The 27223-nt window shown below is 43.9% G+C and overlaps 1 protein-coding gene across 2 annotated transcripts in view; it reads right to left on the reverse strand.

The window, feature by feature from the left end:
• Positions 1–5265: 5265 nt before the first annotated feature.
• The window catches only part of grk3 (G protein-coupled receptor kinase 3), a 32724-nt gene continuing 10766 nt past the window's right edge, over positions 5266–27223 (reverse strand). The window contains exons 6-22 of one of the 2 annotated variants that reach the window (XM_057819103.1): positions 27154–27215; positions 27034–27085; positions 26735–26826; positions 26560–26659; positions 26408–26486; positions 17087–17217; positions 16928–17022; positions 16734–16841; positions 11984–12050; positions 11436–11536; positions 10917–10983; positions 10754–10849; positions 10522–10684; positions 10216–10352; positions 10082–10123; positions 8230–8343; positions 5266–8094 (exon numbers count right to left, since the gene is read on the reverse strand). In XM_057819103.1, the coding sequence (XP_057675086.1) occupies positions 7930–8094; positions 8230–8343; positions 10082–10123; positions 10216–10352; positions 10522–10684; positions 10754–10849; positions 10917–10983; positions 11436–11536; positions 11984–12050; positions 16734–16841; positions 16928–17022; positions 17087–17217; positions 26408–26486; positions 26560–26659; positions 26735–26826; positions 27034–27085; positions 27154–27215 (1671 nt within the window). In that variant the 3' untranslated portion in view covers positions 5266–7929. The remainder of the gene's footprint in view (positions 8095–8229; positions 8344–10081; positions 10124–10215; positions 10353–10521; positions 10685–10753; positions 10850–10916; positions 10984–11435; positions 11537–11983; positions 12051–16733; positions 16842–16927; positions 17023–17086; positions 17218–26407; positions 26487–26559; positions 26660–26734; positions 26827–27033; positions 27086–27153; positions 27216–27223) is intronic. The other variant, XM_057819104.1, reaches the window with a different exon arrangement.

The raw sequence follows: 27223 nt of genomic DNA on the forward strand, positions 1-27223 counted from the left end.
AATTTAATCCAATTCAAAGTGGTCCACAGAGTTCACATCTCCAAAACCAAACTGGCCACTTTTTATCCTGACATCAGCCCACTCTGTACCAAAAAATAACATCTCAGACGGCTCAATCTTTCATGTTTTGGACTTGTCCTAAACTTAGCAAATTCTGGACAGATGTTTTTCACTCCCTCTCACAGATCTTGACAGTGAGGGTGGAACCGAACCCTCTTATTGGCTTATTCGGAGTTCCAGAGGACTCTCGACTATCTTCTGATCAGCGCCGCACTCTAGCGTTTGCCTCCCTCCTGGCCCGTAGGTCTGTCCTCCTCAGGTGGGTGGACCCCCTCCCTCCCACACACATCGAATGGCTGACGGCCTTAATGAGATGTTTGAAAATTGAAAAGATCAGATACTCTCGCCATTATTCTAATGGGAGAGTCCTACGTGCCTGGGGACCTTTTTTAAACAGGTGTCAGTCCTCTTAAGCCCTTGGCATTCCACAATTTGGCATCTCTTTTAATTTATTGTATTGACACTTATTATCCAAAACCATAACTAAAACTCAATGTGCAATGGTCATGAAGCTCACTGGCAGTGACGGGGATTAATTTTATGGTTTATTATGGTTGAGTTTTTATTTTATTTTATTGTATTTATTATTATTTTTCTATTGTGTGTGTGTTGGATGTAAGTCCCGTTTTTCATCCCATTTTGTCTTTTTTTTTTTAAAACTGGAAACCCATGCACTACTATTGCGAAAAACAAATAAAGAGATTTTGATTTTGAAAAAAAAATGCATTTGAACAGTACTTTTCTTTGATTATAAATGTTTTTATTTATTTTATTGAAACAGGTTTTTTGATTGAAGTGATGTTATTTTGTGTTTTGGCCACGTTTTGGGTACCACATTTGTGTCTTTATAATCAATCCAAAAATGAGTTGCTTCCAACAAATATACAGTGGTACCTCTACATACGAAGTTAATTCGTTCCAAGACCTTGGTTGTAAGTCAAAATGGTCGTATGGCAAGCAGGATTTTCCCATAAGAATACATTATAATTCCATTAAATTGTTCCATAGCCCAAAAACCTACACTAAATCCTTAATAAATACTACTGGTACTATTGCAAATAGCAATTACACAGAACAAAACAAATAAATTATGAATAAAAATAGGAATAATAATAATAGTAATAGTAATAATACCTACAATAATGTAATGAATCAGGTTCTAATGTGGCGGATGTGTTTTGCGTGGTGTACCTAAAGGCACCACATGGATGACATACCGGAGTGAGAGAGGGCTTTTTACGTTCACTTTTCATGTTCAACTGCGACGGACAGTCGCCATGTTGTGTTGCACAGGTTCTGAAATAAATGATTAAAAACTTGACGAATCTGGCGATTTCTTTGCCGATATTACCACAATAATAAATGACAACTTACAAAGACTGGCGAACGGAGGTCAGAGGAGGACCGTCGAGATGGTAGACATTCTACGGCCGTGTTGTCAAGCCAGTTCACGGACGCCCACACCATGCTCATATTATCCATCTTCATTTCAATGGTAAGCTTCAAGAGGAAGTTCAGGATTTTTGATATTAGATGTCATCTTTGAGTTAGCAGGGGTTTAGTTAGTTGGTGGAGTTGATTTCAACAAATTCCATTTCGTTTGAAAGTTATTTGTTAGTTTCAGGCCTCCGGAGTGGCTAAGCTAGCGCGAGTCAATGCCACCTTCCTAGCATGCCAATAAAAAAAAAAAAAAAAACGATACAGATCAACGAACAGATCCAACATAGTCAAATAAATTCAAAACACAGATCATTATTTGAAAACACCCATGCGGCCAAAACAATGTCACACCAAGCTGCCGTAATTCATTTCATTCTGCAGGACTATTTTTTCTAGATGCGTAATACGACCCCAATAAGAAGGAGTGCTTCGGTCACTCGTTCTCACGCTGCATTCGAGAAAGGTGGGAAGTCGGACTTATCCCGCTCGGAGGGTACCCGTTGCGACCTTAAAGCATCCCATGCGAATGTCAACAGCAAAGATGGCTGAATGCAACGGGGGTTTTTTTTGGCCTTCAAAAGACATTTTGACCTCCAGCAAACCTGACTTCTTATAAGCGATCAAATAGTGGAGGCGTAATAATGATATTTTTCCAGATCAGAGGTTGGAAACTCTGACTTTCCACCTTTCTCGAATGCAGCATCAGTCTGCTGAGTTAACTGACGGCCGGCAACATAGTGAAATGTGCATTTAGAGGCTGTGGAAACACAAAAGAAACGGTCAAAGGAAAGTTTCTACAAATTCCCTATGAAGAACGAGGAAAAATATAAACAGGTCACTTGCTGCTGGCTATGACATAAAAAATTAGAGGTGAAAAAAAACAAAACAATGTGATATCACTCCGCCCTGCTTCTCTGCAGAGCGTCTGGATTACAAATGTTGCAGTTCATACTCCAATTATTGACATGCAATGTTAAGTTTTAATAACTTTATCCTGAAAACATAGCCAACACTATTGATTGCATGGGTTATCGATGATTTTCATGTGTGCATATGTTGTTTTTTATTGGCATGCTATAATGGTGCCTTTGACTCGTGCTAGCTTAGCCACTCCAGAGCCCTGAAACAAACAAATAACTTGCAAACGCAACGGAATTTGTTTAAATCAACTCCACCAACTAACCAAACCCCTGCTAACTCAAAGATCAAGCCTAATGTCAGAAACCCTGAACTTCTGCTTTAAGCTTCACCTTTTTCCTTTTTTCGACCACCTGCACTAACCTTCTTGGAACCCATTTTGATTTCTCTCAAGAAAATCCGCTGTGCATCCGTCTTGCGGGAAAACAAAGAAACTGCGGTGCTGTCAGAAATCATCGTATTTCGAGCCTGTCGTCGGATATAAAACCAAATAGTGAGTCAAAACTTATGTCGGATGTCGAAGCTAACGTATGTCGAGGTACCACTGTGTATATATATAAATATATGTTTATATTTGCATCCCAAACTTTTTTTAAATCACTGGAGAAACGTTTTTAAATGCAAAAAAAAAATATTTAAGACTCAAAAATTAGCATTTGAACACTTCATTTTTCGTTCATAGGACATTTGTGTCTAAATAATTGAGTCCCAACAAAAGTTGCTTCAATAAAAAAAGTATTTTCAAAGAAAATGCAAAAATAATCCCCCCCCCCAAAAAAAAGCATTGATTTTTTTTTTAAATTATGTTTTGGGGGATTCCAGTGAAAAAAGTTTTGAAGTCTTTTTTTTTTTTAATTGCAGTGAAAAAGTTTTGAACTCCCCGTTGTTGTTGTTGTTGTTGGTGGTGGTGGTGGTGGCGGCGGCGGCGGCTGTTGTTGTTGTTGTTGGTGGTGTTGTTGTTGTTTACTCCACCACTGATCGACGGCTTACTGGGCCGGGGAGTGGTGGCCAGGATTTTTGCTTCTTCATGCTTTACAGAAATGCGCCATTGGTGTAGCCACTTGTCACTCAAACATGTCTGACCAATAGCAAAGCGCTAAATTATAGTCAAAATGATTCAATCAACAAAAAAACAAACAAAAAAAAAAGGGGTGGGGGTACAAATTTTTTTTTCATTTCAACCCCCCACCCCCCCCAAAAAAATCATTTCAAATCGGGGAAAAAAAAAAAAAAGTTTTTTTTGTAGGGCAGGGGTATTTTTCCATAAGAGTTTTTTGATTGAACATATTTTTTGTGATTGAAGTAAATTTTTATTTTTGCATTCAAACACTTTTTTCCTTTGATGGAAATACACATATTTTTTTTTCTACTGAAATGACTTTTTTTGATTGGAAATCTATATTTTGATTGAAACAATTTTTTGGGATTGAATAATAAAGCCACAAGTCTACCGCTAGAGCGCTCATGTTTAAAAGTAGCATTTTAGCGCCTCGCAACGCGTGAGCTGTGTACTGCACAGAAATGGAAAATTTCCACTTAGGTAATAAGTCAAATTCGACAAAAGAATTTTCTTTTCTTCAGGGACAATGGACACATTTAACACTTTAAAGGGCAAGAGACGTTTTTTGAAATTATTATTCATTACTTTATTTCTTTGAATACATCGAATTCAAAATGGATTGGACGCCTAGTGTCAAATGAGTTCAACGAGTGCCCTGCTATGTTTAAAAAAGAAATAAAAAATTGTGCATAAAAGTGTTCAAATGCATTAGACACGCTGTCATAAAAAAAGAAATTCCCCATATTTGAATATCGTTCATTCATTTTCCATGCCGCTTATAACCCAATCACAAGGGTCGCAGAGGTGCTCATCAGCCTCCGGGCAGTAGGCAGGGTACACCCTGAATTGGTTGCCAGCCAATCGCAGGGCACAATGAGACAAGCAAGGCCGCTTGACGTCACCATCGTAAACCGGAAGTGGGTCAACATAGAAGCACCCTATCAAAATTCTACCTCCACAAATGTAAATTTAGCAAGCTGTGACCATCTTTTTTCACTTTCATAATCAGACTCTGTGGTACATAAGTATGTTAAAAAAATCTAAGAATCTGAAAAAACACTATATTTGTGAAAAACAAACTTTTTTTTTGTAAGTAATTGCTTACAGTATTCATTTTTTTTTTCTCTGATGTGCAATACTTGGAATGTTTATACCCCCTTGCATATTTGTGTTTCATTTTGTTTTTCAGTTTGTATTGCTGATTGTTCTTCTGTCCGTTTTTGGTTTCTATTGCTGATTGTTCTTCTGTTTATGTTTTAATAAAAATTTTAAAAATTTAAAAAAACTGCACTCGCATACAACACATGCAAGAACTGCATGTTTTCTGCCAGTATTTTTTAAAAAAAGAACAAGCTGAGTAAACACTGCTGCAACGGAATTTGTAGAAATGACTCTAGACATGACGACCGTCCACAAATAGGGGAAAAAATGTGAACAATGGATCAACTTGCGCGGACGTCCAAAAGACCGGTTTAACACCAGCTAGGTGAAGCCATTCACCTTCATATGCAGTAAATATTTTGTTGGGCGGCCATGGTCCAACAAATGACAATCCAGATCCATTGCCTGCCACGAAGAGGTAACCCATTTTGATATTTTTACTTATTTTTTCAACATGGTGTTTTGCTATGCTGCTTCTGTCCGACAATGAATAAATATTTATATATCACAACAGTCATGTAGGCCTATTTTTCTAAAATACAGATATTTAAATAAATTTGCCGTGTTTGGCCTTAGGTCTTTTGTAGTAAGCCTGTTGATGCCTGCAGGTAGGCTCTAGATTTAACAGCTTAACTTTACAGTTGTAAAGAAATAACCTTAGTAAGGGGGAAGTGTAAATAAATAGAATTAAGATTTGCAATTAATGAAAAAATTAAAAGTGTTTGTTGGCTGTCACCAAGTAGCATTTGCGATCGCTACACCAAAATAGCAATATAAATTACCTTCAAGAACGGTCATAGAGAGACGTAAGACAACTAGAGGACATAAAATATAAGAAAGACAGGGCATAAGGTGGTAAAAGATAGCTTCTTGAAACAGGAGAATGTCATTGTCAGTGGCCTAATGCAATGCACACAAGAAAAAGGTATCGATAAAAAAATGCTACCTCTGGATCAGGTCGGCTATTTTCCCCATCTTTTTCAGCCCTCGACACTCAAGCCATCTCTTTAACTGAACATTTGTATGTTCTTCCACATCTTTACCAGTTAATTTCACTCCAGGGACATCATTTTCGGACAGAATTGGTGGGTTAAGCTCAGTAAACATCTCGTTTGTACACCATTTATATGCATCTAGCATGAGGGACAAACGAGTTTGACCCCCCTAGCAACAGTTGCTAATGTCATGAATATTAATGAGCAAAGGTCGCGTGCCGTACGCTATTTGGAGTTTTCAATCAGCCTACCACGCATGTTTTTGGGATGTAGGACCAAATCTGATTTCCCAGGGGAAAACATGCTAACTCCACACAGGAAGGAAGGCCAGAGCATGGGATTACACCTTTGATCTCAGTACTGTGGCAAGTGTGCTAACCACTCGGGCACCGTGGCGCACTATTTGAATATCGATAGCTGGAAATATAGGAATGTGATCATAGGAAAATCTATTCTGTATTGGTGGTAAATGTGATTTGGGCAGCTCTTTATTTGAGCTAGCGTTTCTGTCTGCAAGCAATCAGATAAAACCAAAACATTTCTATTTTGCTGGGGTTTCCTTCCTTCAGGCATAGCGTGTCCCAATGAAGAGAGCGGAGACAGCTTTTCTTTTGAAATTTTTTTTTATGTGCAAGATTGTTCACCACAAACATTTGAAAGAAAATCACAATAAAATTCCCCCATTTTTTCCCTGCTCTTTCTCTACATGAAATCTTTTAAATAAACCTAAAGCTTTCTTATACACATATATTTCTTCCTCGGATTGACTTACAATTTGATTTTGTCGCCGTGACGTCCGAACGGCGGAAACTGGAAGTGGCGAGCGGCGGGGCGGCCGGCCGCGTCTCAACGGGTCACAGTTTCTCTCCCCTTCCCTGGGGAGAAAAGTCTCGTCCGCCGCCGCCCCCGCCCCTTCGTTTGGCACATTGAGACTAGCGTGTCGCGAGTTAGCACATGGTGCTAAAAAAGGTGCACAAACTTAAAAATGATTTCATTAAAAAAAAAAAAAAAAAGACGACCTTTCCCTCACCCACCGCCACCCCTAAACAAGCTATCAAGCAAACGCAACGCGGTTAACTCTCAACCGCTAGCGCCGACATGAACTCACCAGGCGTTCGAGAAGCACTTTGAACAACTTTCATTCTGGAATGACGCAGAACAGAACGACATTAGAACACCCAAGGTCAAAGACTTGACAACTACTCTCTCTGTCCACCCATCCTGCAGAACACTGCCTTTATTGCAAAACAGTTTGCTTCTTATGTAGTTTTAGTCTACGACGTTTACTCTTCTGAAAAAGGTTCTCGCAAACCTCAGGCTTCCTTAAGAGGGGTTTTAGAATGTTGCTTTAAAATTTCAGAAAAAATGACATCGTCCTCATTTTAATTATCCTTCAGGAATGCTTTAATGCCGACGACTCCATTGTTCTCGCGACGAGCGATCCGGAACGTCTATCCAACCTTTCCCCCCCACACTTTAGAGGGAACGTTTTTCTTGTGGTCGCACCCTTGGAGATCATACTTAAAAGTCTTAGAATGTTGAAAATCATAGAATGTTTTTAGAATAGAATTAAAGATTAGAAGGCTCTGTGAATCTTCTGGGAATGTTGGAGTCACTTTAACCATCCGACTCTGTCTGGAACATTGCCAAGTATCGCATCCGCCCACCCGCCTCTAAACCCTATTTCCTCGGCTTTTCCCTATCATTCTAGGATGAGCTTTCTCGCGCACGCGTTTCTCCTGCATGTTGTCCTTAGCGTTAGCGTGGCTCATGTCGACGGAACTCGTCTCCTTCAGAGAGCTCAACTTGCGAGTGGCCGGATTCCCGACCCGCTCCAAATGAGGCGCCGCGTGCGGTATCCCACGACCGCTTCCCGTTCTAGCTCCCCCGTACAGATGTGGATGCAAACACTGAACACAAATATATATATATATTTATATATATATACACACTAACCCTAACCCCCGCCACGCCCCCTTTGCCAGGGGCCATCTTAGTCCATTTGCCCGTCGGAGGCGAATCTGTCCGTCCGGTGTCTGCGCCCCTTTCCGGCGCGGAATGTTCGGACCTCCTCGATAAAGAGCCCGCGTTGGCACTTGACGCACTCGGGAGAGGAAGAGAGATCGGGGTGGGGTCCTCGGTACGGCGGGGGGTGCTCAGGGGGTTCATGCAAAGTTCTTCACATGCTCCACTGAGGTCCCGAAAACTACCATTGGTCATAATTTATGTGTGTGTGTGAGTGCATGTGTGCGTGCATGTGTGTGTGCGTGAACGCGTAGCATACGTGGCGTGCGTTCACAGGCCGTTGCTGTTGCGGTGCGTGAGGGGGGGTTTGGAGAGCTCCACCACGCCGCCGGTGCGACTCTTGCCGATGACTTTGGGAGCGCGCCGCAACAACTTCTGCGCCTCGCTGAAGGCGTCCGTCAGCTCCTTTTTCCACTGAACCAACTCGGGGTCGCTCTGCGCGCCGATCAAAAAATACAGAAGTCAGCGACCGTACTGAAAGCACCAAAGGCGAAGCGGCGCGGACGACATCCCGCGGGCGTCAACGCGCAATCGTCTTATCGCTTCGGTCAAACTGTGCGTGTACGCTACCTCGCACTGCAGCACAAACTGTTTCCCTCCTTTGATGCGCAGCAGGATGCACTTTTTGTCTTTAATTTGCGTCTCCTCCACAGAAACGATCTGCTCCATGGTCAGAAGGTTTTGCTGGGACATAAAAAAGACAGCGCGTCACCTCGAGCGGGCCGGGATATCGCTCGGGAGTATGGGGTTATATTGCTGACACGATTCTGAGTGAGCAACAATGGATATTGAGCACATTAACCTAGATCTGAGCAAGCAATGATGGATATTGAGCACATTAAACTACATTTCGAGCATAAAAAATATATACTGAGCGAGCAGTTGAAGATTTTAAGCGAGCAATCATAGATTTTAAGCACAGAAAATAATATTGAGCAAAAAAAAAATCTACTCTGTGCCGCTCAATTCCCCCCTCCTGCTCTTGCTCCATATCTCAACTCCTGTGCTCGTCGGTTTGTTTTCTCTGTGCGCTGAGTTGAGCACACGCATTACCATCGTGTCACGAAACCAACCAATCAGAGAGCTGGCGGAAGTACACAGGTTGGCTGTTTGCCCTCCAATTAGATCACTTGTTACATTCGCCCGGAAAAAGCAAAGGTGACTGACTTTAACGGGAGAACGGCGACTTCGTTGAAACAACTTATGACACTATTTATCATCATAATTATTGTCTCGTGTACTTTAGTGATGTAATATTAGGCCTGCCTTATCTGTGTTTCCTCATATTTTAAGACAGTAGCTTCAGCCTGTGACTGACGAAGTGTACTTCTGCCAGCTCTCTGATTGGTTGGCTTCGTGACACGTTGGTAACACGTGTGCTCAACTCAGCGCACAGAGAAATCAAACCGACGACGAGCACTGGAGTCGAGATACCGAGCGAAAGCAGGAGGGGGGAATTGAGCGGCAGTGTAGATTTTTTTTTTTTGCTCAATATTATTATCTGCGCTCAAAATCTACGCTTGCTCGCTTAAAATCTTTGACTGCTCGCTCAATATATTTTTTTGTGCTCGAAATCTAGTTTAGTGTGCTCAATATCCATTATTGCTCGCTCAGAATAGTGTCAGCAATATAACCCCATACGGTAGTAGCTAGCTTAGCGTTGAGCTAACTCAACTGCGTGCGGAGCTACTCTGGTGCAAAAGTAACCGGGGAAAAAACAAACCAACTGCGATCATCTTGAAAATCGCTAGCACGTCCGTCCGTCCTCGTAGCCCAATTTTGATTTTTTGTATCGGGGCCGATGCATTGATTATGGTCCAATGGTTACCGTAGGTTACAATTTACCACGCAGTGTGCCGTATCAGGCTCCTGCTGGTTTTTCTTAAGTTTTGAAAACTAATGACTTACTTTCTTCCCCGAGGAAAATAAATGGAATGGACACTCCTCATGGACAAATTAGATTGGATTTTGTCGTTACCACAAATCAAGGCAAGCAAATGTATTTTGGGCAATTTTCCAGTTACTTTTGCACCAGATTACCTCTGTAGCGGAGCGAGGCTAAAGCCAGATGAGCCGTGACACAGCACTGCCTACGGTCGGGACTCGGCGTCAGTTTGGGCCGATCCTCCCCGGGCGCTTCCGCGCAAAAGATTGGGACTCTGCGAGAGCACACATAGAATCGGGGCTCGAGCTTCGAGAGCGGATTCGGGACCCGAGGTGCCGACCCGCCGTGGCGGCGCACGGAGGCGACACGCTCGACGGGGCAGTTCGCGTAGCGATGGGACAGAGAGCGAACCCGCGTCGTTCCGCTTTGCGCCGGAGGCGGCAAAAGCGGGCCGGCTCGGAGAGGTCAAAGCGCACGAGACGGGCGACGTCTTTGGGCGGGCGGAGTCTACGAAGCTACGGGATGGCCGCCACTCACCGAGTCCTTGAGCTGAGTCAAATGTTTGGCCAGCCACGTTTCCTTCGCGCGTTCGACGCACACACAAACAAACACAGTGAGACGCATGCATGCGCCCGCCCGTTACCCCGCCCGAACGCCGTGCGGCAACTGACCCGTGATTCCCCCTCGCCCCTCCACTCCACTCGGTTGGGGAAGAGGTAGAAGTAGCGCCTCTGCCACTGCGTCAGGAAGGGATTTCCCAACTTCAGCATGTAGCCGTGCATGATGCAGTCTTTGCCCAGGGCGTAGTCTGAAAGACAAAATGTCAGCGCCATGTCAACGTTTGCCGCAAAAATCTCTTTGGGGAACCAAAACGGCGCACGTGACTGCCACTACAAGCTAGTATAAAAGCATGTCCAATTTTAAGCTAGCGTCCCGGATTGGATAGAAAAGAGTGCGGGCTCAAAAGGTTTTGTCACCTTCCTCGTGTCCCAGCTGCTTGTTCTTGGCCCTCTTACGGGCCTCGTTCTTGTCCGTGTCCGAGTTGACGGCGTCGTAGACCGTCTCGGCCACTTCCTGCTGCCAACGCTCAGAAATCACCAGCGGGAAGTTCTTGTACAGCTCCTGGTCGCTGTCCAGAAGCTACAAAAAAAAAAAATAAATTAGTCGGGACACGCAAGCGGACCCCATCCGACCGGCTGGGAGACGTACCTTGATGCCCTTGGTGTCCTCCTCGTCAAAGGAACCGATGTCAAAGGCGTCGGCAGCGTTTACTTCCCCTCTGGGCGGGATTAACGGCGGCGAGTACTGCGGACGCACACGCATAGCGGTTGAGTGAACCGCCTCGTAAGGGTGTGCCATTCTACGTGCTGACCTTCTGCAAGTAGACCTGCTGCCAGTCCATGCCCTTGAAGAACGGGTGCTCCTTGACTTCGCACGCTCTGATGGACACACAGGTAATAAAAGCATCAGTCTCATCATCGTCCACTCCAAAAAAAACAATTTGGCTAAGATGCTACCTTTGAAAATGACTTGATTTAAAAATGAGGAGGGCGGACCCTTTCATTTTGAACTCTTTACTGCGCACTCATCGTCCGCTGGGCAGTATCAAGTATTACCCCGAAAATGTTACTTTTGTTCAAAAACACCAGCAAAAACTATTAGATCGAGATATTATGGCTAGCACATAAAAAATAACAAAATAATATTCCCCCTGTCAAATTATCTGTGGGCAACACTTTTCTTGACTATATATCTGTTTTTTATATTTGTTTTCACATTACTTTTTTAATATTACAGGAATGGCATATAATCCGCAGGTCCAACACAAAAAAAAAAGTATGATTTTATTTTGTCCATGGGAAAATCTGCTATGATGTCAGTGATAACCCACCCCCGTCCCTGGCAACCCAGCCGCTTGGCCACATCGCGCTGCAGGAGACCTTCCAGAAGTTCTTTCAGTTCGCTGGTGAACGAGTCGGGCAGCTCCACGTTCTGACCAACGGCAAGACAAGAACAGAGCAGAGCAGTCATTTGCCGTCTTTTTACACCAGGAGACCATTCATCACATCCGTGTTTACTGGAGAGCTATTTTTACCCCCCCCCCCAATCAGGCGGATTAAAGGATGAAGCAGATCAAGTGGCCAGATTAAAGCATTACATGGAATGGGATTGGCGACCGAAGCCAGAGATCACACTTTCCCTCTTTTGCACGGACGCGCACGTGCAAAAGACTCCATGGACAGCGTCATTTGCGCAAAAAGGAGGCCTTCTCAGCGAGAGAAATCCCAGAAGTCACCACCCTCCATTGAATTCGTGAATTAAAATGACAAAAAAAATAATCATTTCACAACTTCTTTTTTTCTTTTTAATGTGGCAGTCAAAACATTGGGGGATGACAATATTGCCCAAAGTAAAAGCGGGTCGTCGGGACGTTCTTACCATGGTGAGCGTCATCCTGTCGATCTCGTGTTTGTCTTTGGTCTTGTGCTGCCTGAACGGGCTGTGCCTGAAGGGGGCGCCGGCCGCCCAAGGGGAGAAAAGACAGCGCACCTTTTAGTTCCGCACACCCGAAGCATTTGCGCACATCAAAGTCGACGTCTGGATGAAAGATGGGAGCGCCTGAGGCCCACTTGTATTTTCCGCACGTGCGGCAAAAATCATCCGTCCAAAAAGTCAGGACCTCCGCAAACCTATCCGGTGATGGAAGGGGCTAAACCAGGGGTGCCCATTACGTTGATCACAACGCTAGTGTGGGTAGCTCGCAACACCCCCCTCACCCCAAAAAATGTAATGTACATAATTATGTTGTGTAAGCAGCATATGGCGGAAAACACAGACAAGACAGAAAAAGCAGTTTCTGCTCTTGCACCCCTTTTCAAAATAAACTGCTGTATTTTAAGCCAAAAGAACTGTTGTGCTTGATAGAACAATATGTCTATATGCTGCCATAGCAGATTCATGGTGCACTAAGGCTCCGAACTATTTTTAATTTGTTTGAATTTTAATTTATTTTTTAAAATGTCTGTCATGTTTAGCATAGAATCATTAATTGATGTCTAAATTTTAGTTTAAAAAACAAAAAAACAAAAAACGACTTAAAAAATTATTTACTTGCATATTTTAAGCTTTTGAACGAATTACATCACAATGAAAAATTTGGCATCAGTAAAAAAAGTCACGGATATCTACCTCATTACTATCGCTTAATTGTATTTTTGTTGTTACTGTTGCATTTTCCCTGATACGTTAGATGATGAATAATCGATCCAAACAAAAACAAAAACAAAAAAAAGAAAAATAACGTTTAAAGGGTAACTATATGAAAAACAAAATCTCAGCCATTCCTTGTTGTCTGCGATTTCTTCATCGCGACCCTTGTTATATCACCATGTTTTACCCATAAAATAAAAAACATCCGGCTGTGGCCATTCACAGTTGTGTCTTGACACTCAGTGATACATGCCACATGGAGCTTTTGGATTGAAACAAGGTAGGTATGCGATAATACTTTGTTAAAATCGTTGGCGTCTTTAATTCTGCTGTCACGTGTTCCGCCTCCAATAAGGGTTTTGCTGTTTGATTAAAAAATAATAATAATAAAAAAATTTAAAAAAAAGCTTTTTTTGTTTTTTTGTTGTTCCCCCATAAAATTGAGATTTTAAGCTTTCCAATGATGTATCACACATGCATTTCGGACAATTTTGAAAGTTGGCCAAACTGAGGGTCATGTAACGAGCGGTAATTAATTTTTTCAATTAATCCCGTTAAAATATTTGACGCAATTAACGCACAAATGCCCCGCCCAAACATATTAAAAGGACAGCAAAGTGAAAGGTGTACTTGTTGTGTTTTTTGGAGTTTTGCCGCCCTCTGCTGGCGCTTGGGTGCGACTGATTTTACAGGCTTCAGCATCCATGAGCATTGTGTAAGTAATTATTGACATCAACAATGGCGGGCTACTAGTTTATTTTTTGATTGAAAATTTTACAAATTTTATTAAAACGAAAACATTAAGAGGGGTTTTAATATAAAATTTCTATAACTTGTACTAGTTATTATCTTTTATTTATTTTCTATAAATGTTTATAAATATTTATATATTTTATTTATTTATATATTTTATTTATTATTTTTATTTATCTTTTAAGACCTACAAGTCCATCTTTCCATGGATCGCTTTAACAGAATGTTAATAATGGTAATGCCATCTTGTTGATTTATTGTTATAATAAAGATATACAGTACTTATGTATTGTATGTTGAATGTATATATCCATCTCTATCTTTCCATTCCAACAATAATTTACAGAAAAATATGGCATATTTTATAGATGGTTTGAATTGCGATTAATTGCAATTAATTACGATTAATTAATTTTTGAGCTGTAATTAACTCGATTAAAAATTAATTAATCGTTTGACACCCCTAATATATATATGTATTAGGGCTGTCAAAATTATCGCGTTAACGGGCGGTAATTAATTGTTTTAATTAATCACGTTAAAATATTTGATGCAATTAACGCACAAATGCCCCTCTCAAACAGATGAAAATGACAGGACAGTGAAATGTGTACTTGTTGTGTTTTACGGAGTTTTGTCGCCCTCTGCTGGCGCTTGGGTGCGACTGATTTTATAGGGTTCAGCACCCATGAGCATTGTGTAAGTAATTATTGACATCAACAATGGCGGGCTACTAGTTTATTTTTTGACTGAAATTTTTACAAATTTTATTAAAACGAAAACATTAAGAGGGGTTTTAATATAAAATTTCTATAACTTATACTAACATTTACCTTTTAAGAACTACAAGTCTTTCTATCCATGGATCGCTTTAACAGAATGTTAATAATGGTAATGCCATCTTGTTGATTTATTGTTATAATAAACAAATACAGTACTTATGTACCGTATGTTGAATGTATATATCCATCTTGTGTCTTATTTTTCCATTCCAACATTAATTTACAGAAAAATATGGCATATTTTATAGATGGTTTGAATTGTGATTAATTTTTAAGCCGTAGTTAACTCGATTAAAATTTTTAATCGTTTGACACCCCTAATATATATATATATATATATATATAGACTGTATATATATAATATATATCCTGCGATGCTATTCTGCAATGTTATTATGTTATGTATATTTTGCCCACACAACATCATTAACTATGTATATCTAAAAATGTGTATGTATATATATATGTGTGTATATACATATATATGTATATATGTATACTGGACTGTCTCAGAAAATTAGAATACACAATATTCTAATTTTCTGAGACAGTCCTGTATATTGTTCTATGTAAAGGACGTCAGCCAAGGTCGGCCCCCCACATTTTTACCACGCCAAATCTGGTCCCCTTTGCAAAAAGTTTGGACACCCCTGCTTTAAATGGTGGATTAATGTACAGGATTGTCTCAGAAAATTAGAATATTGTGTATTCTAATTTTCTGAGACAGTCCAGTATATGTTGTGTGAGCAAAATATGCCTAACTATATATATATATATATATATATATATATATATATATAGGCTCTGGATGTTGTAGGGGTGTCGTGGCTGACACGTCTCTACAACATCGCGTGGACATCGGGGACAGTGCCTCTGGATTGGCAGACCGGGGTGGTGGTCCCCCTTTTTAAGAAGGGGGACCGGAGGGTGTGTTCCAATTATAGAGGGATCACACTCCTCAGCCTCCCTGGTAAAGTCTATTCAGGGGTGCTGGAGAGAAGAGTCCGCCGAGAAGTCGAACCTCGGATTCAGGAGGAGCAGTGTGGTTTTCGTCCCGGCCGTGGAACAGTGGACCAGCTCTACACCCTCGGCAGGGTCCTCGAGGGTGCATGGGAGTTCGCCCGATCAGTCTACATGTGTTTTGTGGATCTGGAGAAGGCGTTTGACCGTGTGCCTCGGGGATTCCTGTGGGGGGTGCTCCGGGAGTACGGGGTACCGAGCCCCTTGGTAAGGGCTGTTCGGTCCCTGTACGACCGGTGTCAGAGTTTGGTCCGCATTGCCGGCAGTAAGTCGAATTTGTTCCCAGTGAGGGTTGGACTCTGCCTAGGCTGCCCTTTGTCACCGATTTTGTTCATAATTTTTATGGACAGAATTTCTAGGCGCAGCCGAAGCGTTGAGGGGGTCCGGTTTGGTGACCTCAGCATTGAATCTCTGCTTTTTGCAGATAATTTAGTGCTGTTGGCTTCATCAAGCCGTGACCTCCAACTCTCACTGGAGCGGTTCGCAGCTGAGTGTGAAGCGGTTGGGATGAAGATCAGCACCTCCAAATCCGAGACCATGGTCCTCAGTCGGAAAAGGGTGGAGTGCCCTCTCCGGGTCGGGGATGAGATCCTGCCCCAAGTGGAGGAGTTCAAGTATCTTGGGGTGTTGTTCACGAATGCCGGTAAGAGGGAGCGGGAGATCGACAGGCGAATTGGTGCAGCGTCTGCAGTAATGTGGACTCTGCACCGGTCCGTAGTGGTGAAGAAGGAGCTGAGCCGAAAGGCAAAGCTCTCGATTTACCAGTCGATCTACGTTCCTACCCTCACCTATGGTCACGAGCTTTGGGTCGTGACCAAAAGAACAAGATCCCGGACACAAGCGGCCGAAATGAGTTACCTCCGCAGGGTGTCCGGGCTCTCCCTTAGAGATAGGGTGAGAAGCTCGGTCATCCGGGAGGCACTCGGCGTCGAGCCGCTACTCCTCCGCGTAGAGAGGAGCCAGCTGAGGTGGCTCGGGCATCTGGTTCGGATGCCTCCGGGACGCCTCCCTGGAGAGGTGTTCCGGGCATGTCCCACCGGCGGGAGGCCCCGGGGACGACCCAGGACACGCTGGAGAGACTATGTCTCTAGGCTGGCCTGGGAACGCCTTGGGATCCTGCCGGAGGAGCTGGTTGAAGTGGCTGGGGAGAGGGAAGCCTGGGCTTCCCTGTTAAAGCTGCTGCCCCCGCGACCCGACCCCGGAACAAGCGGAAGATAATGGATGGATATATATATAAATATATATACATACATACATACACATTTTTAGATGTACATAGTTAATTATGTTGTGTGAGCAAAATATACATAACATATAATAACATCGCAGAATAGCTTCGCAGGAGGTTTTCTCCTTCAAAAGTAGATCTTAGAGCAAAAAACAATTAGCACCCCTTGGCTAGATGGAAAGCTGGACGCTCTTACCCTCGCAGCAGCTTAAAGAGCATGCAGCCCAGCGAAAACCAGTCGGCGCTGCTGTCGTAGGCCGTTCCCTTCTGCAGAACCTCGGGGGCCATGTAGCCGTGGGTCCCCCTGAAAACAAGGGCCAAATCGTTGGTGGGACATCGACCGTGATGTGTGTGCGTGCGGTGGGGGGAAGGAAGGCGCATGCGTCTTACACGCTGGCGTGAGGTTTCTTCTTGGAGAAGTCGCAGGCCAGTCCCAGGTCAGAGATGCGAACGTGCCCGTGCTCATCCAGCAGGATGTTGGCGGGCTGAAGGGCAGAGGCAGACGGCGTCAGCACCTCCGTCTGACTAGCCGGCCAGGCGAGTGCCTACCTTGAGGTCACGGTAGACCACGAAGCGGTTGTGCATGTGCTCCAGGCCCAGCACGATCTCGGCGGCGTAGAAACGCATTTCCTTCTCGCTGAACACTCCGTGTTGGGACAAGTGGTAGTGAAGGTCGCCGCCTGCCACACACGCATTAAAAGTGTTTTTTTGTTTATTTTTTTTAATCATACTTACTGATTTAAGCATTATTCAATACAACTGAAAATGATTTTGTATATACCCAAGGTATATGTATATGGTTGTTATGTCCTCTGGTCTTATGTTGACTACTTTTTGGGTTTAATTTCTTTCTAAGATTGTACATTGTTCATCCGTCCACAGGATGTCGCTATTCTAACTCAGAATCTTAAGTTTTTCTTTGGTATTGCTGTTTGCGCTCGGCTTCCCCTAGTGGCGACTTGCTGTAAGCAGCAGGCAGAAAGAACTTTTTATTTCAGTTGGAAAAGAGGCCTTGAGGTGTTAAGACGTTGCACACCTCCTCTGCACCATACATCGTTGGGAACCCTTGACAAAACAAAATCTGTAAGTTTGTACGTTTTAACAGTGGGTTAGATGTAATTTTGGTGTGTCTATTCTGTTATTTTGTTGTTATTTATGTGGCGCGAACCCACACGTTTTTGTGCTAAGCTAAAGTAGCCACTTCATTTCATTTGCTCATAATGGAGCCAGTTTTCTGTTATTTACATAAACATGTTATTGTATAGAACCTTTTATTTTGTGTATAACATTGGTGTTTTATGTATGTTTCAGTTTTACCACACACACACACACACACGCACACGCACGTTCACGCGAAGAAATAAATGAGAGGAAGGAGTTTGGGCCTCCATTTTTCTTTGTTGGTTTAGCTCGCTGCCAAAGTCGAGTAGCCATACGCTCGGCTGAGGGCAGAAGAGTAAAAAGATTTTCAACACATCAAGCACCCAAGATGTCTCAACAAGAAGTTTCACCACCTATCAGCCAAGTGGTCACCAGGTCGGAGGCCAGTCATTCTCATTCTTCACGCCGGTCCAGAACGAGTCAAGCTGCTGCACAAGCACGAGCAGACGCCGAAGCTGCCTACGCCAGAGCACGGTACGCCAAACGCCAAATCGACATGGAGGTCGAGAAGGCACGCATCGAGGCAACACTACACGCTCTGAAGACGGAAGGTGAAGCAGAAGCAGCGCTCGCCGCAGCTAAAGTTTGGGAGGCGACTTTCGAAGAAGAGGAGCGCGCCAAAGTCGACCTCAGCGAGCAAGGGGTATTTTCCAAGACACCCCCCTCCATCAGGCGTGCACAAGAGTATGTGCATGCTCACTTTGACGACCAGCGTGTCCAAGCAGATGGCACACAAACGCCAAACAATGAGCACCTGGTTAGGCACAATGACTCTCAACAACCAGAAAATAGCCCAAAATCAGCTGGTGCTTTCCCACATGTGCGTCACATCGACATCGCTGACGAAGAGCATCTCCAATCTCATCGTGGGAGAACGGACATCTCACACCAGCCTACACCTTCAGCAACCCCACAAAGTGAACTGTCCAATTTAGCAGCCTATCTAGCACGGCGTGATCTGCTGACATCGGGGTTCAAGGTTTTCGACAACCGGCCAGAGTCCTACCTGTCCTGGAAGTCCATGTTCTGCAACGCGACGGAAGGCCTCAATCTCAAGCCCAGCGAAGAGCTCGACCTTCTCACCAAGTGGCTCGGCGGGGAGTCTCTTCAACACGCTCAGAGGATCAGGGCGGTCCACGTGAGTAATCCACAGGCGGGTCTCCAACGTCTGTGGCAGCGGCTAGACAAGACTTATGGCTCTCCAGAGGTAATTGAATCCTCACTCTTCCAACGGTTGCAGACTTTTCCAAGAATCTCCAACAAAGACACTCACTTACTGCAGGAGCTTGCTGATCTTCTGTTAGAGCTATCGTATGCCAAAAGTGAAAGTTATTTGCCGGGTCTTAGCTTTCTCGACACACCAAGGGGCATAAACCCGATAGTTGAAAAACTCCCATATGGACTCCAGGAGTCATGGGTTACACAAGGTACCAAATACAAAAGGGAAAACGGTGCAGTCTATCCACCTTTTTCGTATTTTGTGCGGTTCGTAAATGACTACGCTGAAATGAGAACAGACCCTAGCTTTATGTTACAGTGTTCAAACGTAATAAATCCAAGGGTTGGTAAGACATCAGTAAGACGAGACAAATACAGAGTTCCATTGGCGGTGAATAAAATAGAGATCAGTCCGGCTAAATTGACAGCACTCGATCCAGACAAACAATGTCCTATCCACCAAAAACCACATTCACTCGTCAAATGCAGGGGGTTTAGAATGAAAACACTAGACGAAAGAAAGAACATTCTCAAAGAGCACGCCATTTGTTTTAAATGTTGTGCGTCCACAAATCACAGGGCTCGAGACTGTAAAGCTATTATCCAATGCTCAGAATGTGATAGCGATGCTCATGTGTCTGCCATGCATGTCGGTCCACCTCCATGGACACCTCAAGACTTTAATCCCCCAACCCAGAGTCACGGCGGGGAGTCTGAGGGCCCAAATCCTGTGAACACAGCCAGTTGCACAGAAGTATGTGGGCAAGGCGTAAAAGGAAAATCATGCTCAAAGATCTGTTTAGTTAATGTATATCGCCGAACTTCTCCAGAAAAGAAAAAGAGGGTATATGCCATGTTGGATGATCAGAGCAATTCATCCTTAGCCAGATCTGCGTTTTTTGACATGTTTAATGTGCAAGGTACCATATTCCCATACACCATGAGAACATGTGCAGGTTTATCAGAGACACAAGGTCGTAAAGCTGATGGCTTTGTTGTAGAAGATGTAGATGGTAAGGTCTCCATGATGCTGCCTACAATAACAGAATGTGATCAGATTCCAGATAATAGAGACGAAATTCCCAGCCCTGAGGTAGCAGCAGCTCACCCTCATTTGCGATCAATCGCTTCACAGATTCCTCCTCTCGACCCATCGGCAGACATTCTTCTGCTCCTGGGAAGGGACATCATTCAGGCTCATAAAGTTCGTGGTCAGGTAAATGGGCCAAACAATGCACCTCATGCCCAGCGTCTCGATTTAGGATGGGTTGTCATAGGTGATGTCTGTCTCTCTGGAGCTCATAAACCCACATTGAACTCATTTAAGACGAACGTTCTAAACAGTGGACGTCCCACGTTCCTCAGTCCTTGCGAAAACACAATCGTTATCAAAGAGAAATACACCAAAAACGATCCACTAAACACACAAGCGGAACTAGGACAACATATTTTCCAACAAACAACAAATGACGACAAAGTTGCACTTTCGGCAGAAGATGCGTTGTTCCTAGACATTATGCACAACAACTTTGCTAAAGATGAGGCGAATAACTGGGTAGCTCCACTTCCATTCCGCTCACCTAGGCGGCGCCTACCTGACAATCGGCAGCAGGCCTACAATCGTTTAATGTCGCTCCGCAAAACGCTGAGAAGAAAACCTGAAATGAGAGCGCATTACGCTGAGTTTATGGAGAAAATATTCAGCAAGGGCCATGCCGAACCAGCGCCCGCACTGGCGCCAGATCAAGAGTGCTGGTATCTCCCTAGTTTTGGCGTTTACCACCCGCAAAAGCCAGAAAAAATTAGGGTAGTCTTTGATTCGAGTGCTCAACTTGACAATGTTTCTCTCAATGACGTGCTCCTCAAGGGACCAGATCTTAACAACACTCTCGTAGGAGTTCTGATGCGGTTTAGGTCCGACCCATACGCCGTTATGGCAGATGTGGAGCATATGTTTCACAACTTTGTAGTACGAGAAGACCACCGTAACTACCTTCGTTTCTTGTGGTTCCAAAATCATGACCTTGATGGAAAAGTGCAAGAATTTAGGATGACTGTCCATGTGTTTGGTAATTGTCCTTCCCCATCAGTCGCCATCTTTGGACTGAAAAGAACAGCCATAGAAGGAGAAATGGAATTTGGCAGTGACGCAAAAGAATTCATTGAACGGCACTTCTATGTAGATGATGGGCTAAAGTCATTCTCTTCCATAGAGCAGGCCATTGATGTTCTTAGTAGGGCACAGAAGATGCTGGCTCAGTGTAACATACGCCTGCACAAAATCTCATCCAATTGTCCTCTCATAACAGGAGCCTTTCCAACCGAAGATCGTGCTGTAGGCATGCAAGGTCTTGACATTGGGCAGACTACCCCACCAATGCAGCGCAGTTTGGGCTTAGGATGGGAGCTGTTGACTGACCAATTCAAGTTCCAAGTAAGAGTAAATGAAAGGCCGTTCACAAAAAGGGGAGTTCTGTCAGTTATCAACAGTGTGTTCGACCCACTTGGTTTTGCTATTCCAGTAATCGTAGGGGGTAGAACCATACTCAGAGACATTTCCACAAATGTTTCAGAGTGGGACACTGAACTGCCAAAAGACAAATTAGAACAGTGGCAAAAGTGGAAAAGTTCCCTCGGACACCTACAACATCTTGAAATTCCCAGAATGTACACTTCAATACCGCTGTCTGCAGCCCAAAGAATAGAGATTGACGTTTTTTGTGATGCTTCCACAAAAGCCGTAGGTGCGGTAGCATACCTCAAACTCACAAATGAGGACGGACACAGCGAAGTGGGATTCCTCCTCGGCAAAGCACGTTTAGCTCCTAAACCAGACATCACCATACCCCGACTTGAACTCTGTGCAGCAGTCCTGGCCGTGGAAGTAGCAGAGTTGGTTCTAGAGGAGCTGGATGTCACAGTCGATCAGGTGAATCTTTACACAGACTCAAAGGTAGTGCTTGGGTACATCTCAAACACCAAGAGACGCTTTCACGTTTATGTGCACAACAGAGTCGAACGCATCAGGCGCTTTGCACAAACTCACCAGTGGCATTACGTGCCCACACACTTAAATCCGGCAGACCATGCCACACGAGCGTTGCCCGCTGAGCAGCTCTCCAGCTCCACCTGGCTCAGAGGCCCAGCTTTCCTCTCCAGGTTGGACCAAAGTCAAGTTCGAAGTCAAACCTTCGATCTCATAGACCCAGAGACTGACTGTGAGTTGCGTCCTGAGGTAACAACTTGCACTACCACCCTATCAAAAGGCCAGTTTAATAGTGCCAGATTTGAAAGGTTTTCAAGTTGGAAGGTGCTGCAAAAGGCTATTGCCAAACTCCAACATATAGCTCAATCATTCAAGAACAACTCTGAGGTTTCCTGTCGTGGCTGGCACAACTGCAACAAACATTTAACTGAAAAGTCACTGCAACTAGCCAAGACCACGATCATTCGCACCGTTCAAAGAGAGGTCTTCGCAGAAGATATTGGATGCATTGAAAAAGGCACAGCTTTAAAAAACTCAAGTCCACTCAGCAAACTGAATCCATTTGTTGACACGCAAGGGCTCCTTAAAGTTGGAGGCCGACTAAAGAAAGCACAGTTGTCTGCAGAAGAAACCAATCCCATACTAATCCCTGGAAAGCACCATCTTGCTCAGCTCATAATAAGACACTTTCACGAAAAATTATGTCACCAGGGAAGGCATTTCACGGAGGGAGCAGTCAGAGCAGGGGGCTTTTGGATTGTGGGAGGAAAAAGAGCAGTAAGCAGTGTGATTTTCAAGTGCATCACATGCCGCAAATTAAGGGGCAGGCAACCTGAACAGATAATGGCTGAACTTCCTGAGGACAGGCTGTCCACGGACCCTCCTTTCACAAATGTAGGCCTTGATGTGTTCGGTCCCTGGTCCGTTACAGTGAGAAAAACGCGTGGTGCTAATGCAGATGCTAAAAGATGGGCAGTCATATTCACCTGCATGAGTACACGTGCAATTCATATTGAAGTGATTGAGTCAATGGACACATCGTCGTTCATTAATGCACTGCGTCGTTTCTTTGCCATCCGAGGTGGTGCCAAACTCTTGAGATCTGATTGTGGGACAAATTTTGTGAGTGCCTGCAAAGAGCTCCAAATAGACAAACTAGGCTGTCACAATGACAAAATAGGCACATTCTTGAAAGACAGTGCGTGCAAATGGCAGTTTAATCCTCCACATGCATCCCATATGGCCGGTTCCTGGGAACGCATGATCGGCGTCACCCGAAAAATCCTCAATGCAATGCTCCTTGAACATCCATATGGGAAGCTCACACATGAAGTACTCGTGACATTGTTAGCTGAAGTCACCGCAATTGTAAATGCACGCCCACTAACGGCTGTTTCTACAGATCCCGAAAACCCAGTCATTCTTACTCCTGCGATGCTACTCACGCAAAAGGTTGGCACACCACCGATTCCACCAGGGCAGTTTCAGTCCGGTGACCTATTCAAAGCCCAATGGAAGCGCGTGCAGTACTTAGCTAATGTTTTCTGGAGTCGTTGGCAGAAAGAATACATCGCAGGCCTGCAGGTTCGTCACAAGTGGAAAACAAAAAAGCCAAACCTTCAAATGGGCAACGTTGTTTTAATGAGGGAGTCTCTAGAACATAGGAATAATTGGCCACTCGGACTGATCACAAAATCTTTCCCAAGTGAGGACGGTAATGTCAGAAAAGTTGAGGTTAAGATTTGCCGAAACGGCGAGAATAGGTTTTACATTCGCCCAATTCGTGAAGTTGTGCTTTTGATGTCTAAGGATAGCATGTAAAACGAGTTGTTGTTTTGTATCGTTCATTAGTTAAGGGCTGACATCTTGCAGATGTCAGGCGGGGAGTGTTATGTCCTCTGGTCTTATGTTGACTACTTTTTGGGTTTAATTTCTTTCTAAGATTGTACATTGTTCATCCGTCCACAGGATGTCGCTATTCTAACTCAGAATCTTAAGTTTTTCTTTGGTATTGCTGTTTGCGCTCGGCTTCCCCTAGTGGCGACTTGCTGTAAGCAGCAGGCAGAAAGAACTTTTTATTTCAGTTGGAAAAGAGGCCTTGAGGTGTTAAGACGTTGCACACCTCCTCTGCACCATACATCGTTGGGAACCCTTGACAAAACAAAATCTGTAAGTTTGTACGTTTTAACAGTGGGTTAGATGTAATTTTGGTGTGTCTATTCTGTTATTTTGTTGTTATTTATGTGGCGCGAACCCACACGTTTTTGTGCTAAGCTAAAGTAGCCACTTCATTTCATTTGCTCATAATGGAGCCAGTTTTCTGTTATTTACATAAACATGTTATTGTATAGAACCTTTTATTTTGTGTATAACATTGGTGTTTTATGTATGTTTCAGTTTTACCACACACACACACACACACGCACACGCACGTTCACGCGAAGAAATAAATGAGAGGAAGGAGTTTGGGCCTCCATTTTTCTTTGTTGGTTTAGCTCGCTGCCAAAGTCGAGTAGCCATACGCTCGGCTGAGGGCAGAAGAATGGTTGTACCGTGGTATGAAAAAGTATCTGAACCTTTTACAATTTCTCACATTTCGGCATAAAATCCCTATCAAATGTGATCTGATCTTTGTCAAAATCACACAGATGAGAAAACTGTGTCTGCTTTTCCTAATACCACCCAAACATTTATAAGTTTTCATATTTTAATGAGGATAGTGTGCAAACAATGACAGAAGAGGAAAAATTAAGTAAGTTAATATTTTGTGCCCCCCCCCCCCACCCTTTGGCAGCAATAACTTCAACCAGACGCTTTCTGTAGCTGCAGATCAGTCGGGCACATCGATCTGGACTAATCTCGGCCCATTCTTCTATACAAAACTTCTATAGTTCAGTCAGATTCCTGGGATGTCTGGCATGAATCGTTGTCTTTAGGTCATGCCACAGCATCCCAATGGGGTTCAAGTTTGGACTTTGACTTGGCCACTCCTGAACATGTATTTTGTTCTTCTGAAACCATTCTGAAGTTGATTTACTTCTGTGTTTTGGATCATTGTCTTGTTGCAGCATCCATCAACTGTCTGACAGACGGCCTCAGGTTTTCCTACAAAACATCCTGATAAACTTTTGAATTCATTCTTCTATTATTGATTACAAGTTGTCCAGGCCCTGAGGTAGCAAAACAGCCCCAAATCACGATGCTCCCTCCACCATGCTTAACGGTGGGGATGAAGTGTTGATGTTGGTTAGCTCTTCCATTTTTCCTCCAAACATGATGTTGTGTGTTACACTCAAACAATTCAACTTTGGTTTCATCAGTCCACAAAATATTTTGCCAAAACTTCTGTGGAGTGTCCAAGTGCCTTTTTGCAAACATTAAACGAGCAACAAGGTTTTTTTTTTTAGACAGCAGTGGCTTCCTCCGTGGAGGCCTCCCATGAACGCCATTCTTGATCATGGTTTTACATATAGTTGATGTGTGCACAGAGATACTGGACTGTGCCAGTGATTTATGCAAGTCTTTAGCAGACACTCTTGGGTTCTTTTTTTACCTCTCTGAGTATTCTGCGCTGAAATCTTGGCGTATTCTTTGGTGGACGGCCACTCCTTGGGAGAGAAGCAACAGTGCCAAACTCTCTCCATTTGTAGACAATTTCTGTGACTGTCGATTGATGAACATCCAGACTTTTAGAGATGGTTTTGTATCCTTTCCCTGCTTTATACAAATCAACAATCTTGATCGCAGGTCTTCAGACAGCTCTTTTGACCGAGCCATGATGCACATCAGTCAATGCTTCTCCTCAAGACATTTCTTACCAGGTGTGTGTATTATAGTGGGCAGGGCAGCTTTAAACCACTCATTAGTGATTGGGCAGACACCTGACTTTACCGTTCCTCACTTACCGTTACTTATTTTCCCCCTACTGTCATTGTTTGCATGCTATCATTAAAATATGAAAACCTATAAATGTTTTGGTGGTTACAGTTAAAGCAGACACTGTATTTTCATCTGTGTGATTTTGGCAAAGATCACATCACATTTGATGGTGATTTTATGCAGAAATGTGAGGAATTCCAAAAATTTCAGATAATTTTTCAAACCACTGGACATATGGTAATATGTCATCTAAAAGAGCTTTTTTTTTTTCAAATTAAAGAAAGCGCTCATCTACTCAAATTTTTCACTGCTAGTCACAGAGTACGTGTTGCGCTGATTAGTAAAGGGAAATTGCTATTGAAAACACATATTGACGGCCAATCCATTTCAACTGGCTCCGTCCGCCCAGTTCAAATGGATCGCCCTGAAAATAGTTAATCTATGTCAGGTCAAAAAAATAAAATAAAATACAATGGCCAGGAAAAAATTCACACTAATTTGAATTTCGGAAAATCACATTTTCAAGCCATAATAATCAAAGAATGAACTATTTTCTGGGGAAAGTTCTATGCTTCAACTAGTGATGTCGAAGGCAGTTATGGTGTGCGCGTCGTTGGCAAGTTTACCGTTCATGAGGTCGAGGATGAAGCAGAGCTTGTCAGGCGTGTGGAAGGCGTACGTCATGCATACGATGAACGGGCAGTCCTGCCACACACGCGCTCACACGTTAGCGCTACGCGACCGCACACCCGCTAAGGCCGAGGCGGTGACTGCTCACCCCTGTGCTGACGAGCGACAACATGATCCTCTCGTTCAGCGCCAAGGTCTCACCCTGCTTCATTTTGATGCGCTTCTTGTCCAAACACTTCATGGCGTACCTGCATGCAAAAGCAAATACGCGATAACGCACGGCGGCAGAAACGCAGTGTGACGGACGAGGGGTTGACGCTCACATCTTTCCCGTGTCGGCTTTCCTGCATCCGTAAACTTCGCCGAAGCCGCCGCGTCCGATGATGCGGTGAACGCTGAAGTCGTTCATGGTCAGCTGCGCATAGCAAATCCGCATGTGACTTTCTAAAGAACGGCATCCATCCGGCGGAGGCTAGCTAGCTCGCCGTACTCAGCCACTGACCGAGCCAGCTTTCTTTTTTTTTCTTTTTTTCTATTGCTACCATCTATCACGTCACAATATTGCAATGTCTCTGCATTGTTATCAAAGTTTGTCAGGAAGGCGACCAGTGGCGACACTCACATGTATGTTGAGCTCCACGTTCTTCCACTGGCAAAAACGGGTGAACTTGTCGCTGCGCACGAAAGGAGGCGGCCCGGGTCAGCCCGTTAGCAACTAACCAGTGAGCGGTCGGCGTCTTACCTTTCGATGAATTTCAGGAAGATCTTCCCTCGCAGACTGTCGCAGATCTCCACGATGTAGGGCTGTCGGG

The sequence above is a fragment of the Corythoichthys intestinalis genome, chromosome 17, assembly GCF_030265065.1.
Source record: "Corythoichthys intestinalis isolate RoL2023-P3 chromosome 17, ASM3026506v1, whole genome shotgun sequence".
NCBI classification, from domain to species: Eukaryota; Metazoa; Chordata; class Actinopteri; order Syngnathiformes; family Syngnathidae; genus Corythoichthys; species Corythoichthys intestinalis.